This window comes from Rhea americana, unplaced genomic scaffold (genome assembly GCF_003343005.1).
Source record: "Rhea americana isolate MKP2758 unplaced genomic scaffold, rheAme1 scaffold_66, whole genome shotgun sequence".
Taxonomy (NCBI): Eukaryota; Metazoa; Chordata; class Aves; order Rheiformes; family Rheidae; genus Rhea; species Rhea americana.
The window spans coordinates 103,969-119,285 of record NW_028186823.1 but is presented as its reverse complement, the minus strand read 5'-3'; the positions used below and the strand labels follow the sequence as shown (position 1 = coordinate 119,285).

General features: G+C 39.3%; 1 protein-coding gene across 5 annotated transcripts in view; it reads right to left on the bottom strand.

Moving 5' to 3' along the window:
- ATP11A (ATPase phospholipid transporting 11A) overlaps nucleotides 1-15,311 on the bottom strand; it is a 140,284-nt gene extending 124,973 nt beyond the window's left edge. For all 5 annotated transcript variants that reach the window (XM_085320856.1, XM_085320855.1, XM_085320858.1 and 2 more), the window contains exon 1: nucleotides 15,203-15,311. In XM_085320856.1, coding sequence (XP_085176982.1) covers nucleotides 15,203-15,241 — 39 coding nt within the window. In that variant the 5' untranslated portion in view covers nucleotides 15,242-15,311. The remainder of the gene's footprint in view (nucleotides 1-15,202) is intronic.
- Nucleotides 15,312-15,317: the final 6 nt, after the last annotated feature.

Sequence of the window (15,317 nt, the reverse complement as noted above, 5' to 3'; positions counted from 1 at the left end):
ACCAACGGAGTCTGTAGGTTATCACTTTGAGACGCTACATAGCTTTACTCACGGAGCCTGTTTTAAAACAGGATGTCTTATTACCACTGGGCAGAAAAGAAAACCAAGACGGCTGCAAAAGAAGCAAGAGAGCATTTTCTTCTTTAGGTTAACATTAGGCAGAAGTCAGTTCTCATCTTCAAATTATAAGAGAATGTAGGTTGAAAAGGATMTCTCCAGACTACTTTGAAGACACTTCATGCTCTTTAACTCCATAAAAATTGATCACATAGCTTGGCAAAAGACRGGGGACAGAGGCAACAAAACACTTGTAATTCTGTCAGACTATCTGAAAAATCAGTAAACCAATTTTCATACTAGAGAATCTGAAACAACTCCTGTGTACACATGTAATTTAGAATACATGTCAGCAGCTGCTGAATACTGCAGGCAAATAGTTTCAAAGCTGTGAGTCATAAATAGTCATAAGCAGAAGAGTAATATAAAATTGCTAAACTACCTAATGAGAAGTCAATATAGATTCTTTAAAAAAGTACCTCAAACAGGATTTTTTTCATATTCACTTTGGAAAAAAAACTTAAGAATTGCAATCACAGTCTGAGAAATAAGATGACGAAGTACCTTATTTGAGAGTGCCAATCTACACACAGTGAACTATCAGTATCCTGCATAGGTTAAACATGCTTTAACATGCTGAATTTAAACAAAAGGCACTGAAAACAGAATGCAGCTAATGGAGGGGGGATTGTCTCATATTCTTATTGARAACTGAGCATCTAAAGAAAATAATGGGAAGCATGGAGATTACAGGAATTGGGTTTTTTTTCCATTAACACTGAGAAGAAGGGGATATTTGTTTGATTCATGGAAAGTGTGGATTGTATCTCCCCCCTTACACTTGGATACACAGCTGACCTGCAAACCACCTACAAACGAACTACTGGACAAAAAAATGGCTGATCTGATTGAGTGTTGACAATCATTTTGCCTCAAGCAGGCTGCACTGGTCGACTTTTAGAGGTCCCTTCTAATCAAGGCTTCTATGACTCAATTTACCCTGTTGTTGTTCTCAACCATCAAAAGAGCTGAGCAACTCATTCAATGATACAGATACTGGCTATATTYCACTGAGAGAGATGTTACCACTTACAGGTTATGAAATCCTGCTTACGTCATTCTGTGCCCATTTACCCCTCATAAATTTTGARATGAGTAAATAATTCTTTTCAGGATAAAATAAGGAAATACTAAATAGCCTCACTGAAACGCATCTTGTATCAGTACAAAGACAACCTTGATTTTGAAGCATTAGGTGCTGGCCTTGGCACTAAAGCAAAAGCTTTCTTTGCTTATCTCCTACAGATGATTATGAAAGGGTTAAAGATGGTATAGACTTTCACAATTTTAACAGGAGATTACAGTGCTGGCTAGTATTCTCTTCTCAATAAAAGATGTTCTAATGTAGACGTGGGAGGAAATGCAAAGTATACAATGGCTGCTCCACTTTCCCTAAAGTCATTATACTTCAACTGCACTTAAAGCTTCAGGAAGGTCAAACGATGTATGACTCAACATATGACAAGTACAAGACAAGGCACATCATGAGGTTAGTCTGGGGAGGGAGGGCTAGGGTTATTCCCTGGTTTATTGATTACACATAAAGAGAAATCCACAGAAACAAAAGACATCAGTGTTCCTTCTAACATGTAGTCTCCAAACTCTTCTCCTCTTCCATAAATGTTACAATTGCATAACTAACCAGAAGACTTGTCTCCCTCTCACCTCCCAATTACCTGCTTCTGATGCTAGATGCTACCTACAAAGCAAGTCAGAACTTCACAGGTACCAGCAACTTGCCAAATCAATCTTGACTTACAGGTGATCTCCTTGGAAAGTCACTGTATACCAGTCAGAAGCACTATCTAAAACTCCAGAATTTTTCAGCAGTTGACAACACTAGTTCCCTCAAACTGAAACTTGTCGCTACTTTATCCATTTCAGCTTCAAACACAGAGTACTAGTTATCTTCTTAGGAATACACTCTCATATACTCATTGCTCAGTGGGCTGTCACACAAAGGTAAGTAAAACAGAAGCTACCATCAACAACCTAACAGYACATTCAAAATATAATGGGAAAGAAAGAGTAAATCTCTCTCTACTACCAAACCTTCTTTTGACACCCCTTCATCAAAAATTACAAAAGTTATAGGCAGGCTCATATAGCTGCACAACAGCTCTGTTTTGGTCTTATTTTCTATATACCATGACAAAGTGAAGAAAAGCCCAGACCACAACTTCAATCAGCTTATGGAAGAAATGACATGATGTGACTGCCTGCAGCCAGAAGCAATGCCACAGTCATTCATTCCTTTCCACTCCTGTGCTTATCAAATTGCCTAGTATCAGGCAGAAAATTTCCTGTCCAGTAGTCAAGGGGCTGTAAAGATCATATTTCTGCTTCTCCACTGTGCATCTCCAAGATCCAGATGTGTATTTGAATGTGAAGAGTTCAGTGGCACTTTCCCCTGTCATAACATTCTTCAAAGATCAGTCCAGAAGCCACATACCAGGCAGCTGCTGATCTACAGCAACAGAGACATTATAAGCAGAATTAAGTGGTCTGACACAGGAGAGGAGGGGAGAAAACAAGCAGAAAAGCCAATTTTACAGTCTCTTACTAGCCTAAAAGGGTTGAAATTATTTGCAATTGTCTCAACTCATGACTCRACTTCAGCCATGGCTTAACTAAACCTTGTCTGGCTTTTGTCATCATTTTTAACAGACAAAAATGCAGTAGCTTGTGCAAAAGTACTATTATTTTCAGTTAAAACACCTTCCAATGTATTACCAGCAGGAAAATGGCAAGGGATACTGATATTTAGTTCTACATGCCCAACATTAGTCTATCCTCAAAGTGATTATATAATATGTGCACTATTAAAGTGCACTACAAGCACTTTAAGCAAGTTCCAGGTGATACTACTAGTACCGTAAGTTGAAACGTTCAAGGTAGTCTTCTCACTCCTTATATAGGAAAGGACAGGCTGAAACCTTCCTTTCACAAAACAAACATTGCAAGTTTAAGAGCTCCTGGGCTGAAAGAGACAGGATATGTAAAACTGCATTCTGGATCACCTTTCATAAAACTACGTTTTTACTTGCCTGTGTTCACAGCACACTGCTTCACGATAACATCTGATGCTTTCCTTTTATTTCTATGTAATTAGAGCCATTACATATGAAAGTTTAGCCTCCTAATGTCAGACAAAAACTGACAGTGTCAAGAAGTCCACATACTCATCCAGCACATGAAAGTGAGCAAGCAGTTAAGGACTGAGAATGGAGCTTTTTTCCATTTTCCTTTTACTTCTYCACTCCAACTGCCAATACACAGGAGTATCCTGCCAAACTAAGCCACCTGACAACCCTGAATACTTAACTGTCAGCTAACACCATTTTAGAGATTAACTATACTTCATCACTGACAACTAAAGTTGTGATCCTTGCAGCTTTTTTCACCTTAAAATGTAAATGAGAAGAATTTAGTAGTTCCTTGTAAAGGCAGGGAATRTGCGCTCGGACAATTATATGGTTCTTAAACACTATTTTACTTTAACCATTCCCCATCTCACAATGTTAAAGATCAGCCATGTATTTCTCAAGTGGCGATACCTATTGTATAGAAGACATTCCTGTAGAGTTTTTTTTTTAAAAAGAAAAATCAGAGAGTTAGATCTGTTAAGCTATTCAGCAATGATTCTGCTGCTCAAAGGTTTTCTTTTAAAAAAGAAACAAACAAAAAAAAAACACCACCCCACTCATTTTAAGCCCATACTCACCATTCATGCTGAGTGCTTCCTCAGCAARTTTGCTGATGATACCAAGCTGGGAGGAGTGGTTGATACACCCAAAGGCCATGCTGCCATTCAGACCTGGACAGGCTGGAGAACTGGGCAGAGGAACCTCATGAGGTTCAACACGGTCAAGTGCAGAGTCCTGCACCTAGGGARAAATAACYCCATGCACCAGTRCAAGCTGGGGGCTGACMTGCTGGAGAGCAGCTCYGCAGAGAAGGACCTGGGAGTGCTGGTGGATGACAAGYYRACCAYGAGCCAGCAATGTGCCCTTGTGGCCAAGAAAGCCAATGGTCTCCTGGGGTGCATTAGGAAGACTGTTGCCAGCAGGTCACGGGAGGTGATCCTGCCCTGCTACTCAGCCCTGGGGAGGCCTCATCTCGAGTACTGTGTCCAGTTCTGGGCTCCCCAGGACAACAGAGACATGGAGCTACTGCAGAGAGCCCAGTGCAGAGCTACAAAGATGATCAGAGGGCTGGAGCATCTGCCCTATGAGGAACGGCTGCGAGAGCTGGGCCTGTTTAGCCTGGAGAAGAGAAGACTGAGGGGGGATCTTACTGATGTGGATAAGGACCTGAGGGGAGGGTGTCAAGGGGATGGGGATAAACTCTTTTCAGTTGTCCCATGTGACAGGACAAGAGGCAATGGGCAGAAATTGAAGCACAGGAAGTTCCGCCTGAGCGTGAGGGGGAATTTCTTCCCTGTGAGAGTGACGGAGCACTGGACCAGGTTGCCCAGAGAGGTTGTGGAGTCTCCTTCTGTGGAGATCTTCAAGGCCCACCTGGATGCAACCCTGTCTAACATGCTGTAGGTGACCCTGCTTGAGTAGGGGGGTTGGACTAGATGATCTCCAGAGGTCCCTTCCAACCTTACCAATTCTGTGATTCCATGTAATTCTACTATGAATCAAAGAGAGAAACAGAGTTGGTAAGAAGGTGTCGCAACTACTTTGTCACATAGGGAACACCAATGAATGGCATTTCAGTACATTCCATGTTTACAGGGAAAATGCTGGAAGTTAGAACGATGAAAAGCACTAACATTATGTAACTTAGATTTGCTTATAATAAAAGGAATTTTTTTCAAAGCAAAATGCCAAGTCTGAGCTTATTTACATTTTTGCTAAAAATCAGCAAAATAGTTAATTATTCTTTTAGTTATGATTTAGTCAATAAACTGCTCTGAGCTTAACTTTGCAGTATGCTATCTCATATATATCACATTTCACATAATGAAAGAGTGCTGTTTCTACCTAGGCACATTTTTATAAGTAAGATTAAATGGCAGCTTGGTTTATAAAAGCTTTTATGGCACTGCTTCATTTTAAATAATGTCTTCTGTCTGAAAAGAGATAACAGAAGTAACAGAACAAGCAATACGTTACGTCGACTTTTCCAACAACCCATTTCCTCCTCATTTGCCATATTCTTCCCAAAATTTAGCCAAAAATTTCCTTTACTTACCAGTTGAGCTTGATTCAGGGCCCATCCATGCAGCTCAAACCATAACTATAGCCCAAAAGTTACGAGGATTAAAACAACATCTGAAGATATATGTGCGCACAGGCATAGTGTCAAGCTAAAGTCTATGCAAACAAATGACATAGGATATATCCTAAGAGGAGGCCACAAGTTTCCTTAAAATTAGCATTCCCTGAATAAACGGAGTGTTGGGCTTTAGGGACTCAAAGCTATTTATTCCAGTGTGGGCCAAAAGACCCACTCCAAATGGCCTCACAAATAAAATTAAATAAATTGACTGCAGCTTTTTCTGGACCATCCTTTTTCAGGTAGTATTATCATCCAAAAATAAGATGAGATTGGACCATCTAAACTATTGCTCTGTAAGAAAAAAAACTAAAGAAAATATAACTACTGGAAAGCAATTTTCAATTGTTAGAGTTGTGACTGCAAAAGCAATTTCTCAGAGGCAAGTGTCATTCAAATATCATCTTGGCTGCTTTGCCATGTACTTGCAAAGCAAGTCACACTTCGTGAAAATAAATCAGCTGTATCATATTTTGAAAAAGTTTGGTTACATAAAAGAATAAATTAGGTAAATAAGAAACTTCATATTARTTGCTATTCTGCATCTTTCGTGCATTTCCTACAATCTTATGTTTTGCTAATGCTAGAATTTGCATGTTTTTATTCTGTAATGATCTCTTGTCAAGTATAGAGGTTTAATATTAGTTATCAAATGCTGCTTCTGATTCAAATTCACCTCAAGAGARGGCATTTATATTCATTATGTGCCACATATAAATAGTCATACAAGCAGAGATAATTGATACCAGTATTTGTATTTAAGTACAATAATCGCTTGTACAAACAACTCATTAATAGTACTTTGAAAAGATGAAGGGCTATGTAAAGTGCTAAGTGTGTTATCTGACTTGCATTAACAACGTGCAGTTCAAGAAATCCATTTCAGTTCATCTCCTTGCCCACTTCACGATGTAAATTAGAAATGTTAGAGACGAAAAGGTACCGACTGAACAGTTCAGTTCATCCCTTCCTCCCCCCAATTTATCTACAGAATTCATTCCACATTAAGTACTCCCTACACAAAGTTGCTTTTTCTGCATATAACCTCTATTTTGTTTGTTATCACTAGTTTTGCAGAACTTCACTGACGCTCTAGTGAATGTGCATTTCAGAGGATTTCATGACATTCTATCTTAGTAATGATGTAGAGGAAGAACCTAATTGTCCTTAATCCTCCATTTAAAATAGGTTAGATGAAATCCTCTTTTTGACTGAAGTAAAGAGATTAGTCGGTGCCACCGAGAAACACTCGTTTTGCTGCCTCCTCCTCCCTCTTTGTATCTATACAAGTTTAATGATTAATGAAGGAAACAAATTAACTAGTCTCACATTTCCAAAAGGGAAAATAAGTCTACAGGGAACAGCAAAATTCACATAAAAGTGCTTCTGTGAGATCTGCTTATATTCATTCCCAATTCTTAAGATTCTTGTTTGTAGTAGCTACCAAAAAGGGGGAAGAAAATAAATAAATAAATAAGAACATCACAGTCACACAGTATACTTTAGTAAACAGACTTCGGAACAGCTTAGATGAAGCTTTTATTACCATTACACACCCGGATCCCTGACAAATCTTGACATARTTCTTGACATTGCTGAGTAAATTATGCACAATTTCAGAGTGCCCATGTGCACACACATGCGAGTGAATGTGTGTGCACGTAAGCAGATGGAGGAACAAGAAGAAAATTGGTGGCAGGAAAAGGAACACAGAATAACATTAAGCAGCCAAGGGAAAAAAGACACAGATACTGTATTCCTATCTTCACCTGCTATTCTTCCTMTGATTTTGATTACCTCAAAGCCTTAAACTACCCTTACAACTTCTCTCCACAGAAGAGCTCTCATCCCTGTTAGAAGGCAAGAAGCACAGAGAAATTCATGTCCAAATACTGAGAAATACCTAGGTACCTGACAAGGAAGAATCTGGGCTCAAATTATCAACCCATAGTCTTCCATGAATTCTGTAAAGAAATATTGAATTAAACAGATTTTCTTCATTCCAGACAAGCTCCCTAACTGCTGGCTCATCTCATCATCCTCCCAGAATAATCCAGGTTAGGCTGCCAGCTTCTTTCTAGAAGGAGTGCATTTTAAGTGTAATATCACAAATAATTCTAATTTTGCAAATGTTGACTATCAAAGTTAAATTAAAGAAAACTTCCAAGTTGATTTAGAGCAAATTTTTTTTATCRCATGCTTTTCAGAGTCATTATGGGGTGAAGAGAGGGGGAGAAAAACTGGTGTTTGTCTCATACACAAAAATGATCCTTGGTTTGCCTTGTCTACCTGCAGTTGTTGCCATGGCAATTACAGCAAAGGAGATAATAGTATTCCAGTGTCATTCTGCTTCACAGTTCTGGATGAGCTTCAGTTGAAACATCTCTTGGCAATTATACAAATAGAAATACTATGTTATCCTGTGTAATAGTTAACCAATGGAATAAGAAGCATTACTCCAAAAATTGTAATTGACTAAGAGACTTTGAGGAGTCAACCTATTTTGTAAAAAACACACACACCCCACTCACATAGCAAAGTCAAATCCAGTTGCATAACAGGTGCTAAACATCTGCTCAGCACATGACATGGAGGAGGCAGCTCACTGTCAGTCAGGTTGTAAATATTAAGCAAAAAAAYTTCTCAGCTTTCTAGTCACATTTAAACCTAGTTAGATTATACAAATCTGTTATCCCTATCTTGACAGCACAAATAGGAGTCAGTCATGGTAYTTTTTTGTGAAGCCTTTTAGTGTTACAGTGGTACCTTTAGCCAGTAACTGGGCTGACAAGTAAATGTGTTTCATTAGTATGAGTCTACTTTTTAAAGTAGACACATACTAAAAGAAAACCATATCTCACCTTGTCCTTTTTCTTGTTGCAATTACTATTGCATGATAGGGGCTAAAAAGAATGAGAAATAGTGAGCAGGGATTTTAAGCTATAGATGTGCTACTTCATACCTTGTCTTCTTCCATTCCCAAGAAAGATTTTGAAAAAGCTTCTTGCCTTCAGTATTGATGTATTGTGATGCTCTAGAAAAAGCCTAAGTACAGAATTATAATGAAAAAAGCATGCYGTCAACAGACAAAAATGACTGTGCAATTCTTGTCTCAAAGACAAGAAAAAGATCAAGACAAGAATATATGATGCTAAAAATGGCAAGGTTAAAAGTTCTTGATCTATTTTAAGTCACTGAAAGACTTCTATAATTTAGAGCCTCCAGAAGAAGTGTTTTCTATCATCCAAGAGTATCTGATGAATGTAGATGAGCAATATTGTGTAGTCAATAGCAACTAGCTTGTAATACGCGCTCTGGCTTCCTCTAAGGGTACTCTTTCTGCGTAATGCTGTCCCATTTTCACATTTATTCTCAAATGAAGTCACATCTTCCATGTATAAGTTAACTAATTGATACCTTAGGAGGGACGGGGGGGGAGAGGTGAACAAAGTCCACATAATTCTCCGTATTTCTTCTCCCTCTGCTTTCTGTCAGGTTTTTTGGAGGTCTGGGGTGTTTTTGAGCCTCTGACTATACCAGAACATCTGTAGAGAACATCACAGGACTAGAATGAAGGCAGGGAGTCATTATTGATATGCAAGAACTAGTTAGATTTGCAAGACTGTCAAATCCTTTCAGCCAGACACACTTGATGTTCAGTAGTAGTAATTTCTGAGGGAAATAAAACTTTTGAACTTTGCCTCTTAAAACATAAGCTGAAAAAATTACAAAGGGCAGCACTCAAACATAATCACTCCACACAGAATCACTCCCAAGGGAAAAAGTATTTAGGAGAGATACAAACCAGTAATTTAGGGGAAACAGGAAGCCAAGAGCTACACATGCTCTTAAACGTGTTCTGCCACACCTTCTGCACGCAGAGGGTGGGGCTATGGTCTGGAATCCTCCACAGAAGAAACCAGTAAGATTTGTTTTCCTGAAATCAGATGTGGTTCACTCCTGCACACCGACTTCTACAAGAGATACTAAAAGTAGACTACATACCCTAGAAAGATACAAACATTTAAGAAATGCAAGATACTAACCAGTGTCCTGTATGCAAATGTATAGCCCCTACTGAGGATAACTTTTGTACAGTTAAGACAGCCTGTGGATAGAAAGTCAAGATATAAATATACTTAAATTTAAGCTGTTTGCTTTAAAAGCCTTTTATGTTGATGAAGTATAATCCTGAAAGGAAAAAAAAAAAAAGTTAACCTATTTGACTTACTGTAAACGAYAGCTAGGAAGCAAGTAGTATTTAAAAAGACACCCTGACAAAGAAACATCTAAACAGCATAATAAGGTAGGGTACACTAGTAAGCATGGGTGCAGGAAAAGGTGAAAGTAGAATGGAAAAGGATACTCTCATCTGTATTATATTTACACTTTTATCTATAGAAATATACCCACRCTACAGGGCAAACAAGCTCAAAGTGGCCTGGATTAGCACATAACCTGAACGAGTACAGACTTTTTCAGGAAAGGCAGRCAAGGAAAAAGGGACAAATTTGGAAGAGGAGAGAAAAAGGAAAAAAGTAAGTACACACACACACACCCCTCTACAGATAAAACAGGGGTCAGAACASAAGTTAAGCATGATATATACTACTGTTCTTTCAGCTCTGGAACTAACTGKAACAAATTCAGTTCTTCAGTTGCTCAAGCACTCTGCCCATACTGGCTTTTAAGAAGGAGAAAAAAATATATATAAATAATAAAAAAAAAATCCACTTCAGACAAAAGAAGCTTTGTGACAGTGATCCTGGGGGGGGGGGGGAGAGGGAGTGGAGGAGGTTACAGCCATTACAGCTACTATTCTGGGAGGAGAGAGGAAAAAAAATTGTTGGAGGGTAGGGAGGATGTTACTTTGATAGCAATTTCAGCCTACTGTATAATTTGCCAGCTTTCAGGTAAATATGTAAGTTCATACAACTGAATTAAGTAGAGACAAAAGTAGGGCATCTGAAACTCTTCATGAATGGACTGTTCCTTTAGACAAATAATTCCAAAGCTGTAATGCTTACAATCTCTCGAACTTTCAAGTAAAAGCAGTATCAACCTTTCTTGTATCAAAGCCACCTAAAATGGGGGGCAGTGGAACRACACACAACAAACCTGAAGCTCAATACTCGTTTATTTCTACTAGGACTATGTACACAAGTAAAATACTTAGAAAATTAATTAGAAAGCTGTTTTAGAACTATACTGCCAACAGAAACAACACATTGCCTACACTAGTGACTAAAAGCTACAGGCTTCCATAAAGTTTACTACTAAACATGCTAAAGAAAACTTACCTAACCAGGAAGTTTCATTAGGTTATCAAACACCTCAAACTAAGACTAGAGTCAACTCATTTCTATAAAAGTGGAAAAAACAAAACAAAACAAAAAAAMCCCATCCATTTGTCAAGTGACTTATTCTACCCCTTACTCTCTTTTCTTAAAAAAAGAAAGGGGGGAGYTGGAAAGTTCTGCAGTGTTAACAGACCAGAAATGTCTAAAGAGCTGAAGTGKAATAAATTACTGCTCCTTTTGAAAGTGAAGCAGTATCTGCTGCTAGATGCATTAACAGATAGTTACAAAGGCAACCAATATTTAACATCCAGGTTTGCAGTCCTGAAGAATAGAATATGAAAGAGGAGAAGCAACAAAGTGGCAGGATTTTTAAACACACTACACAATAGCAGCAAAACTGTTCAGTAATACAGTTCTTTGACTCAGTAGCACTGTACAATCCAAAGCAGTCAACTTGGGCAGCTGCATTTACTGATCAGGGCCAGCTGTCTTACAAATACAGAACAGACTGTCACCATAGGCTGCAAGATGTTTAGTGACCATTTAGTGTCCAAGCAAACATATGCTAAGAGCAACATTTTCCAGACTGCCTGAAGCAGCAGATAACTTCAGGCATACTGAAATCCACATTTAGCCACAAATAGCTGCCATGGGCACACACCCAACTGAAGAAAAGTATATACATTTCATACAAGGGAAAAAAAAAGTTCATTTTATGAAGGATATGGTATTAAGACCTGGATGCCTTGTTCTTTATAGCAAAGAGATGGCTCATGCTCTAAGAAGGTCTTCAGAAGTCTCAGGATTACCAGACAAAGCTAATGCAACTGCAGATATATGAGCAAAATGCTTGATGGTATCTAAGCGATGTCCCAAATAATTAAGATTGTGTCCTTAGAAGATTACTGTTTTATAGTTAGTTTATCATGGGATGCTTAATTCCTTCCTAAGTAGGGCATTGCTTAATATTAAGCCAGTAAGTTTCTCATATCACTGATGATACAAACAGGCCCTGCAYAACACTTACAGGAGGGCAGTACACAGTCTTGGGACTACTGAATTAATGTGAGGCTGGCCTCCCTGGAGTAGCACACGTCCTCTGGGGAATGCACAAACAATCTAAGGAAGAGATGATAGAGCAGCACATTGTCTGATGCAAATACAACACGCAGAAAAAGAGCTTATATCCTAACAGAGTAGGTGACAAATACTATGCCTATACCCCCACACTCCTCCCCCCCCCAAAAAAAAAACCACAATTTTCTTATTTTGCCAACATGGCAATTATCTCCATTGCTTAGGGAGGTTAATTAAACATTTTGACAATTGTACTGTTTATCTTAATTGAAGAAGAATATTCAGATTCGGTGATCCCAGGTAAATGAAAAAGTTGCGTATGGCAATGTTTCTGCTTAATTACTCAAAAGATGCATCTAAAATATTTGATCATAATCTGTAATTTTTTTTAATTGGGTCTGATAAATTATTCTGTGTGTTTGTTATTCTGTATGTTTTACTGCTTCATTCTTACACCATACTTCATCCTGAAGGATTTAAAAGCATTTATAACACTACGTTGAACTTGAGGTTAACTGCACTTAAACAGTTAACTTCAGGTTAACTGATTTTTGTTAGAAAACAAGATTTTTTAAACAAACAAACAAAAAAAAAATTTGTATTGCAAGTTATTCTTCACCAACAGCCCTACAAATTGTGTAAGGCTACAGCCATGGTAAGGAAAAAAGGAGCTAGAGTGAGAAAGAAAAATTTGCAGGATATAAGGAAAACACTGCAGAACAACAGAATTTCAGTTTAGAACATAGACAAGAAAAAACTATCATTGTCTTTCTGTCCTAAGAGGCTCTTATACCATCTCTTGGGGAAAAGATATGAATTACAATATGACTAGCATGCTGAATATCTATCCAACTGGTATCACTGAAGTGTTCCAAATGCCTAGAAGATGCAAATAAATGAAAGATGCTCTATGCAGGTAGAACAGCAGACAAGTATTTAAAAATGCTAACCAATTCAAGCTGAATTCAGTTTCCTGACAGCACCCAAACAGTTATTCCACAGCGCCTTGGAAAATTGCAGTACTTTGCATTACTTCGAGATAGTGACTGTAAGAACAGTAATGAGGGGAGACTTCCACCTCCACAGAGTCAAAGAGGAACACTGATATTTAACTTATGCCCTAACAATACAYTGGGGGGCACAGAGGAGGAGACATCAGGCAGAACTCTTGCAGACTATCACATTAGAAGCTCCCATTCATACAATGCAGAACAACCACTTACTAGCCTGAGATCACATCATATGCTTGCTAAGAGCTCCAAGTTACCTCAACTACGCCTCCACCTTGCATTCAGCCAAGAGTTAATACTGTTTTAAGGGTTCTGATGATAATCCAGGGGTCACTCTGCTCTGGGAAACAGCTGTGGTTCAACAAGTCCAGGACAAGATTGGAGAACAGAAATTCACAGCCCTAGGACCTCAACTGCAGGATTTCCTCTGTACATATTTCCACTAAATCCAGGCTTAGGTTTATTCATTCAGATACAAGCGTAAGATCTATCCATCCCCTCTGACTCTCCTGGACAAGAATCACTGCCTTGGTCTCCCCAATTAAAAAGCAGCCTCCAAAGAGGCAAGCACATCTACACTAAAGCACCTCTGCTTTGCATATAGCTTTGCGTGAACAACTATGGTAAAACACTGCTGACTTGCATCTGCTGCTCCTTCAAGACAGTCTGTTTCAGGCCCTGAATTCAGAATGCTCGTTTTCATTTTTACTGCTGTAGCTCTATAAAAATAGTTGAGCCATAGGGGGTTGGGGACACCCCCCCACACACACACACACACACACACACACCAGAAAAAAACCACATTCTTGCCAGATCTTAGTAACCTTACCGAAATGACAACCCTGAATTTACTCAGAACTCATAACTTTTTTCCAGAAAATGCTTTATTTGCAAGAAGTTTAAAATTAAGTAACCAAACTAGACAACTGAGAAAGAAATGCAAAAGAAAGAATAAACAGGTGAAAACATACACGGCAACCCAGAACAGCTAGACAACTTTACAGAGAGCACTTGTTCGTATTTCCAAAAGCACAGTACTTTCTGTGTTGCACTTTGGGCAACATTTTCTCACATGGGATATAAGAATGTTTCGTATAGGTTTTAGACTGCTAACTTACACTCATCAACACAGGACAACTTTCAGTTTGCAGTTTGTCATCACCCAACACACTATGTTCTCAAGCTGATTTAATCATATTTGATGCTTACACTTAAGTTTACTTTGGAAAACAGTTTAGCAAGTGTTATGCAAAGAAGAGATTTAGAGACATCAGCATATTTTGTGTACATTAGAAACACTACAATTTTGGGGCTATTTGAAAAGGCTCCAGATACGTGCCAAAAAAAAAAAAAAAAAGTCTTAAACCAAATCCTATACTTAAATCAGCRCAGCCAGATTACTTCCAAACATATCCTGTCTGTGTCTAGAGCTCAGCACCATCCACCTGGGCTTAGCCTATCCAACACAGATTTTTTGATGTTCTTATACCTCATCATATTTGGGTATTCTTCTTCTTAAGGTTGCTCTCTAAGGATCTGTAAATACAGCTACTTTCAGGATTCACCTCTCCGTTCTCTCCTTACCCTATAAAACATTCTAATAATAAAAAAAACACTCTACAGTTGTTTTTCCACCACTGAAATTCTTCTTCCTTTCCATGTAAGTGCAAAATTTCAGCCTAAGTTACGTGARGATCACCCTGATGTGCACAAAACTAAGCACGTTCACTTTTGTTGGAACAGAGTGTGAAAGTCTCATGACCTGCAGTACTTGTACCAAATGCATCTACCTTTCCCACGCAGGAAAACCCCATTATYTCTTACTAATGCTACCTCTTATCTATTTTGAATTTCCTCTTCCACACTCAAAGTACCAGTTCACAGCTTCCCATTTTTATTGGCAATCCCTGTGCCTTGTACTACATACTTCTGCATTTAAACTGGCAAATGCTGTTACTGAGACCACGGTTCTGAGGGTTGGTTGCCAGTTCAATAAAGCTAGATTTAACAACACTCACCGGGGGTGAGACCAGCTCACTACACTACCTACACTTGCATGCACTCTAACGCACTCCTAATTTGCTCCTCCATAGATACTCTTTGGTCAGTATGTTTTCCCCCATCCATCTAGATAGGAGGATCAACTCACTTTCCCGCAAATAACCCGCGTCTCGTGCATTTGAGCCTTATCACGCGCATCTACAAAACAGAATAAAATGAGTTCTTCTGAATTCGTCAGGGCATTTAAACTGGACAATTCCAGAAAACGCAGCTCGACCGAAACGACTCCACGGAAGAGCCCTGGAGCCCGCCTGCCCCGCTGCAAGGCGGCGCTCCCCGGCACGCCGCAGCTGCCGGCGCGGGCAGGGCAGCGCCGGAGGGAGCCGTCCCGGCCGGGCGGCTGGTACTCACGTATCGGCTCACGAGGGTCCGGAGGAGGCTGCAATCCATGGCGGGGGCCGCCGCCGCCGGGCGCTCAGCACCGCGCCGCCCGCTGCTGGCTGCTGCTGCCGCCGGCCTCCCTGGC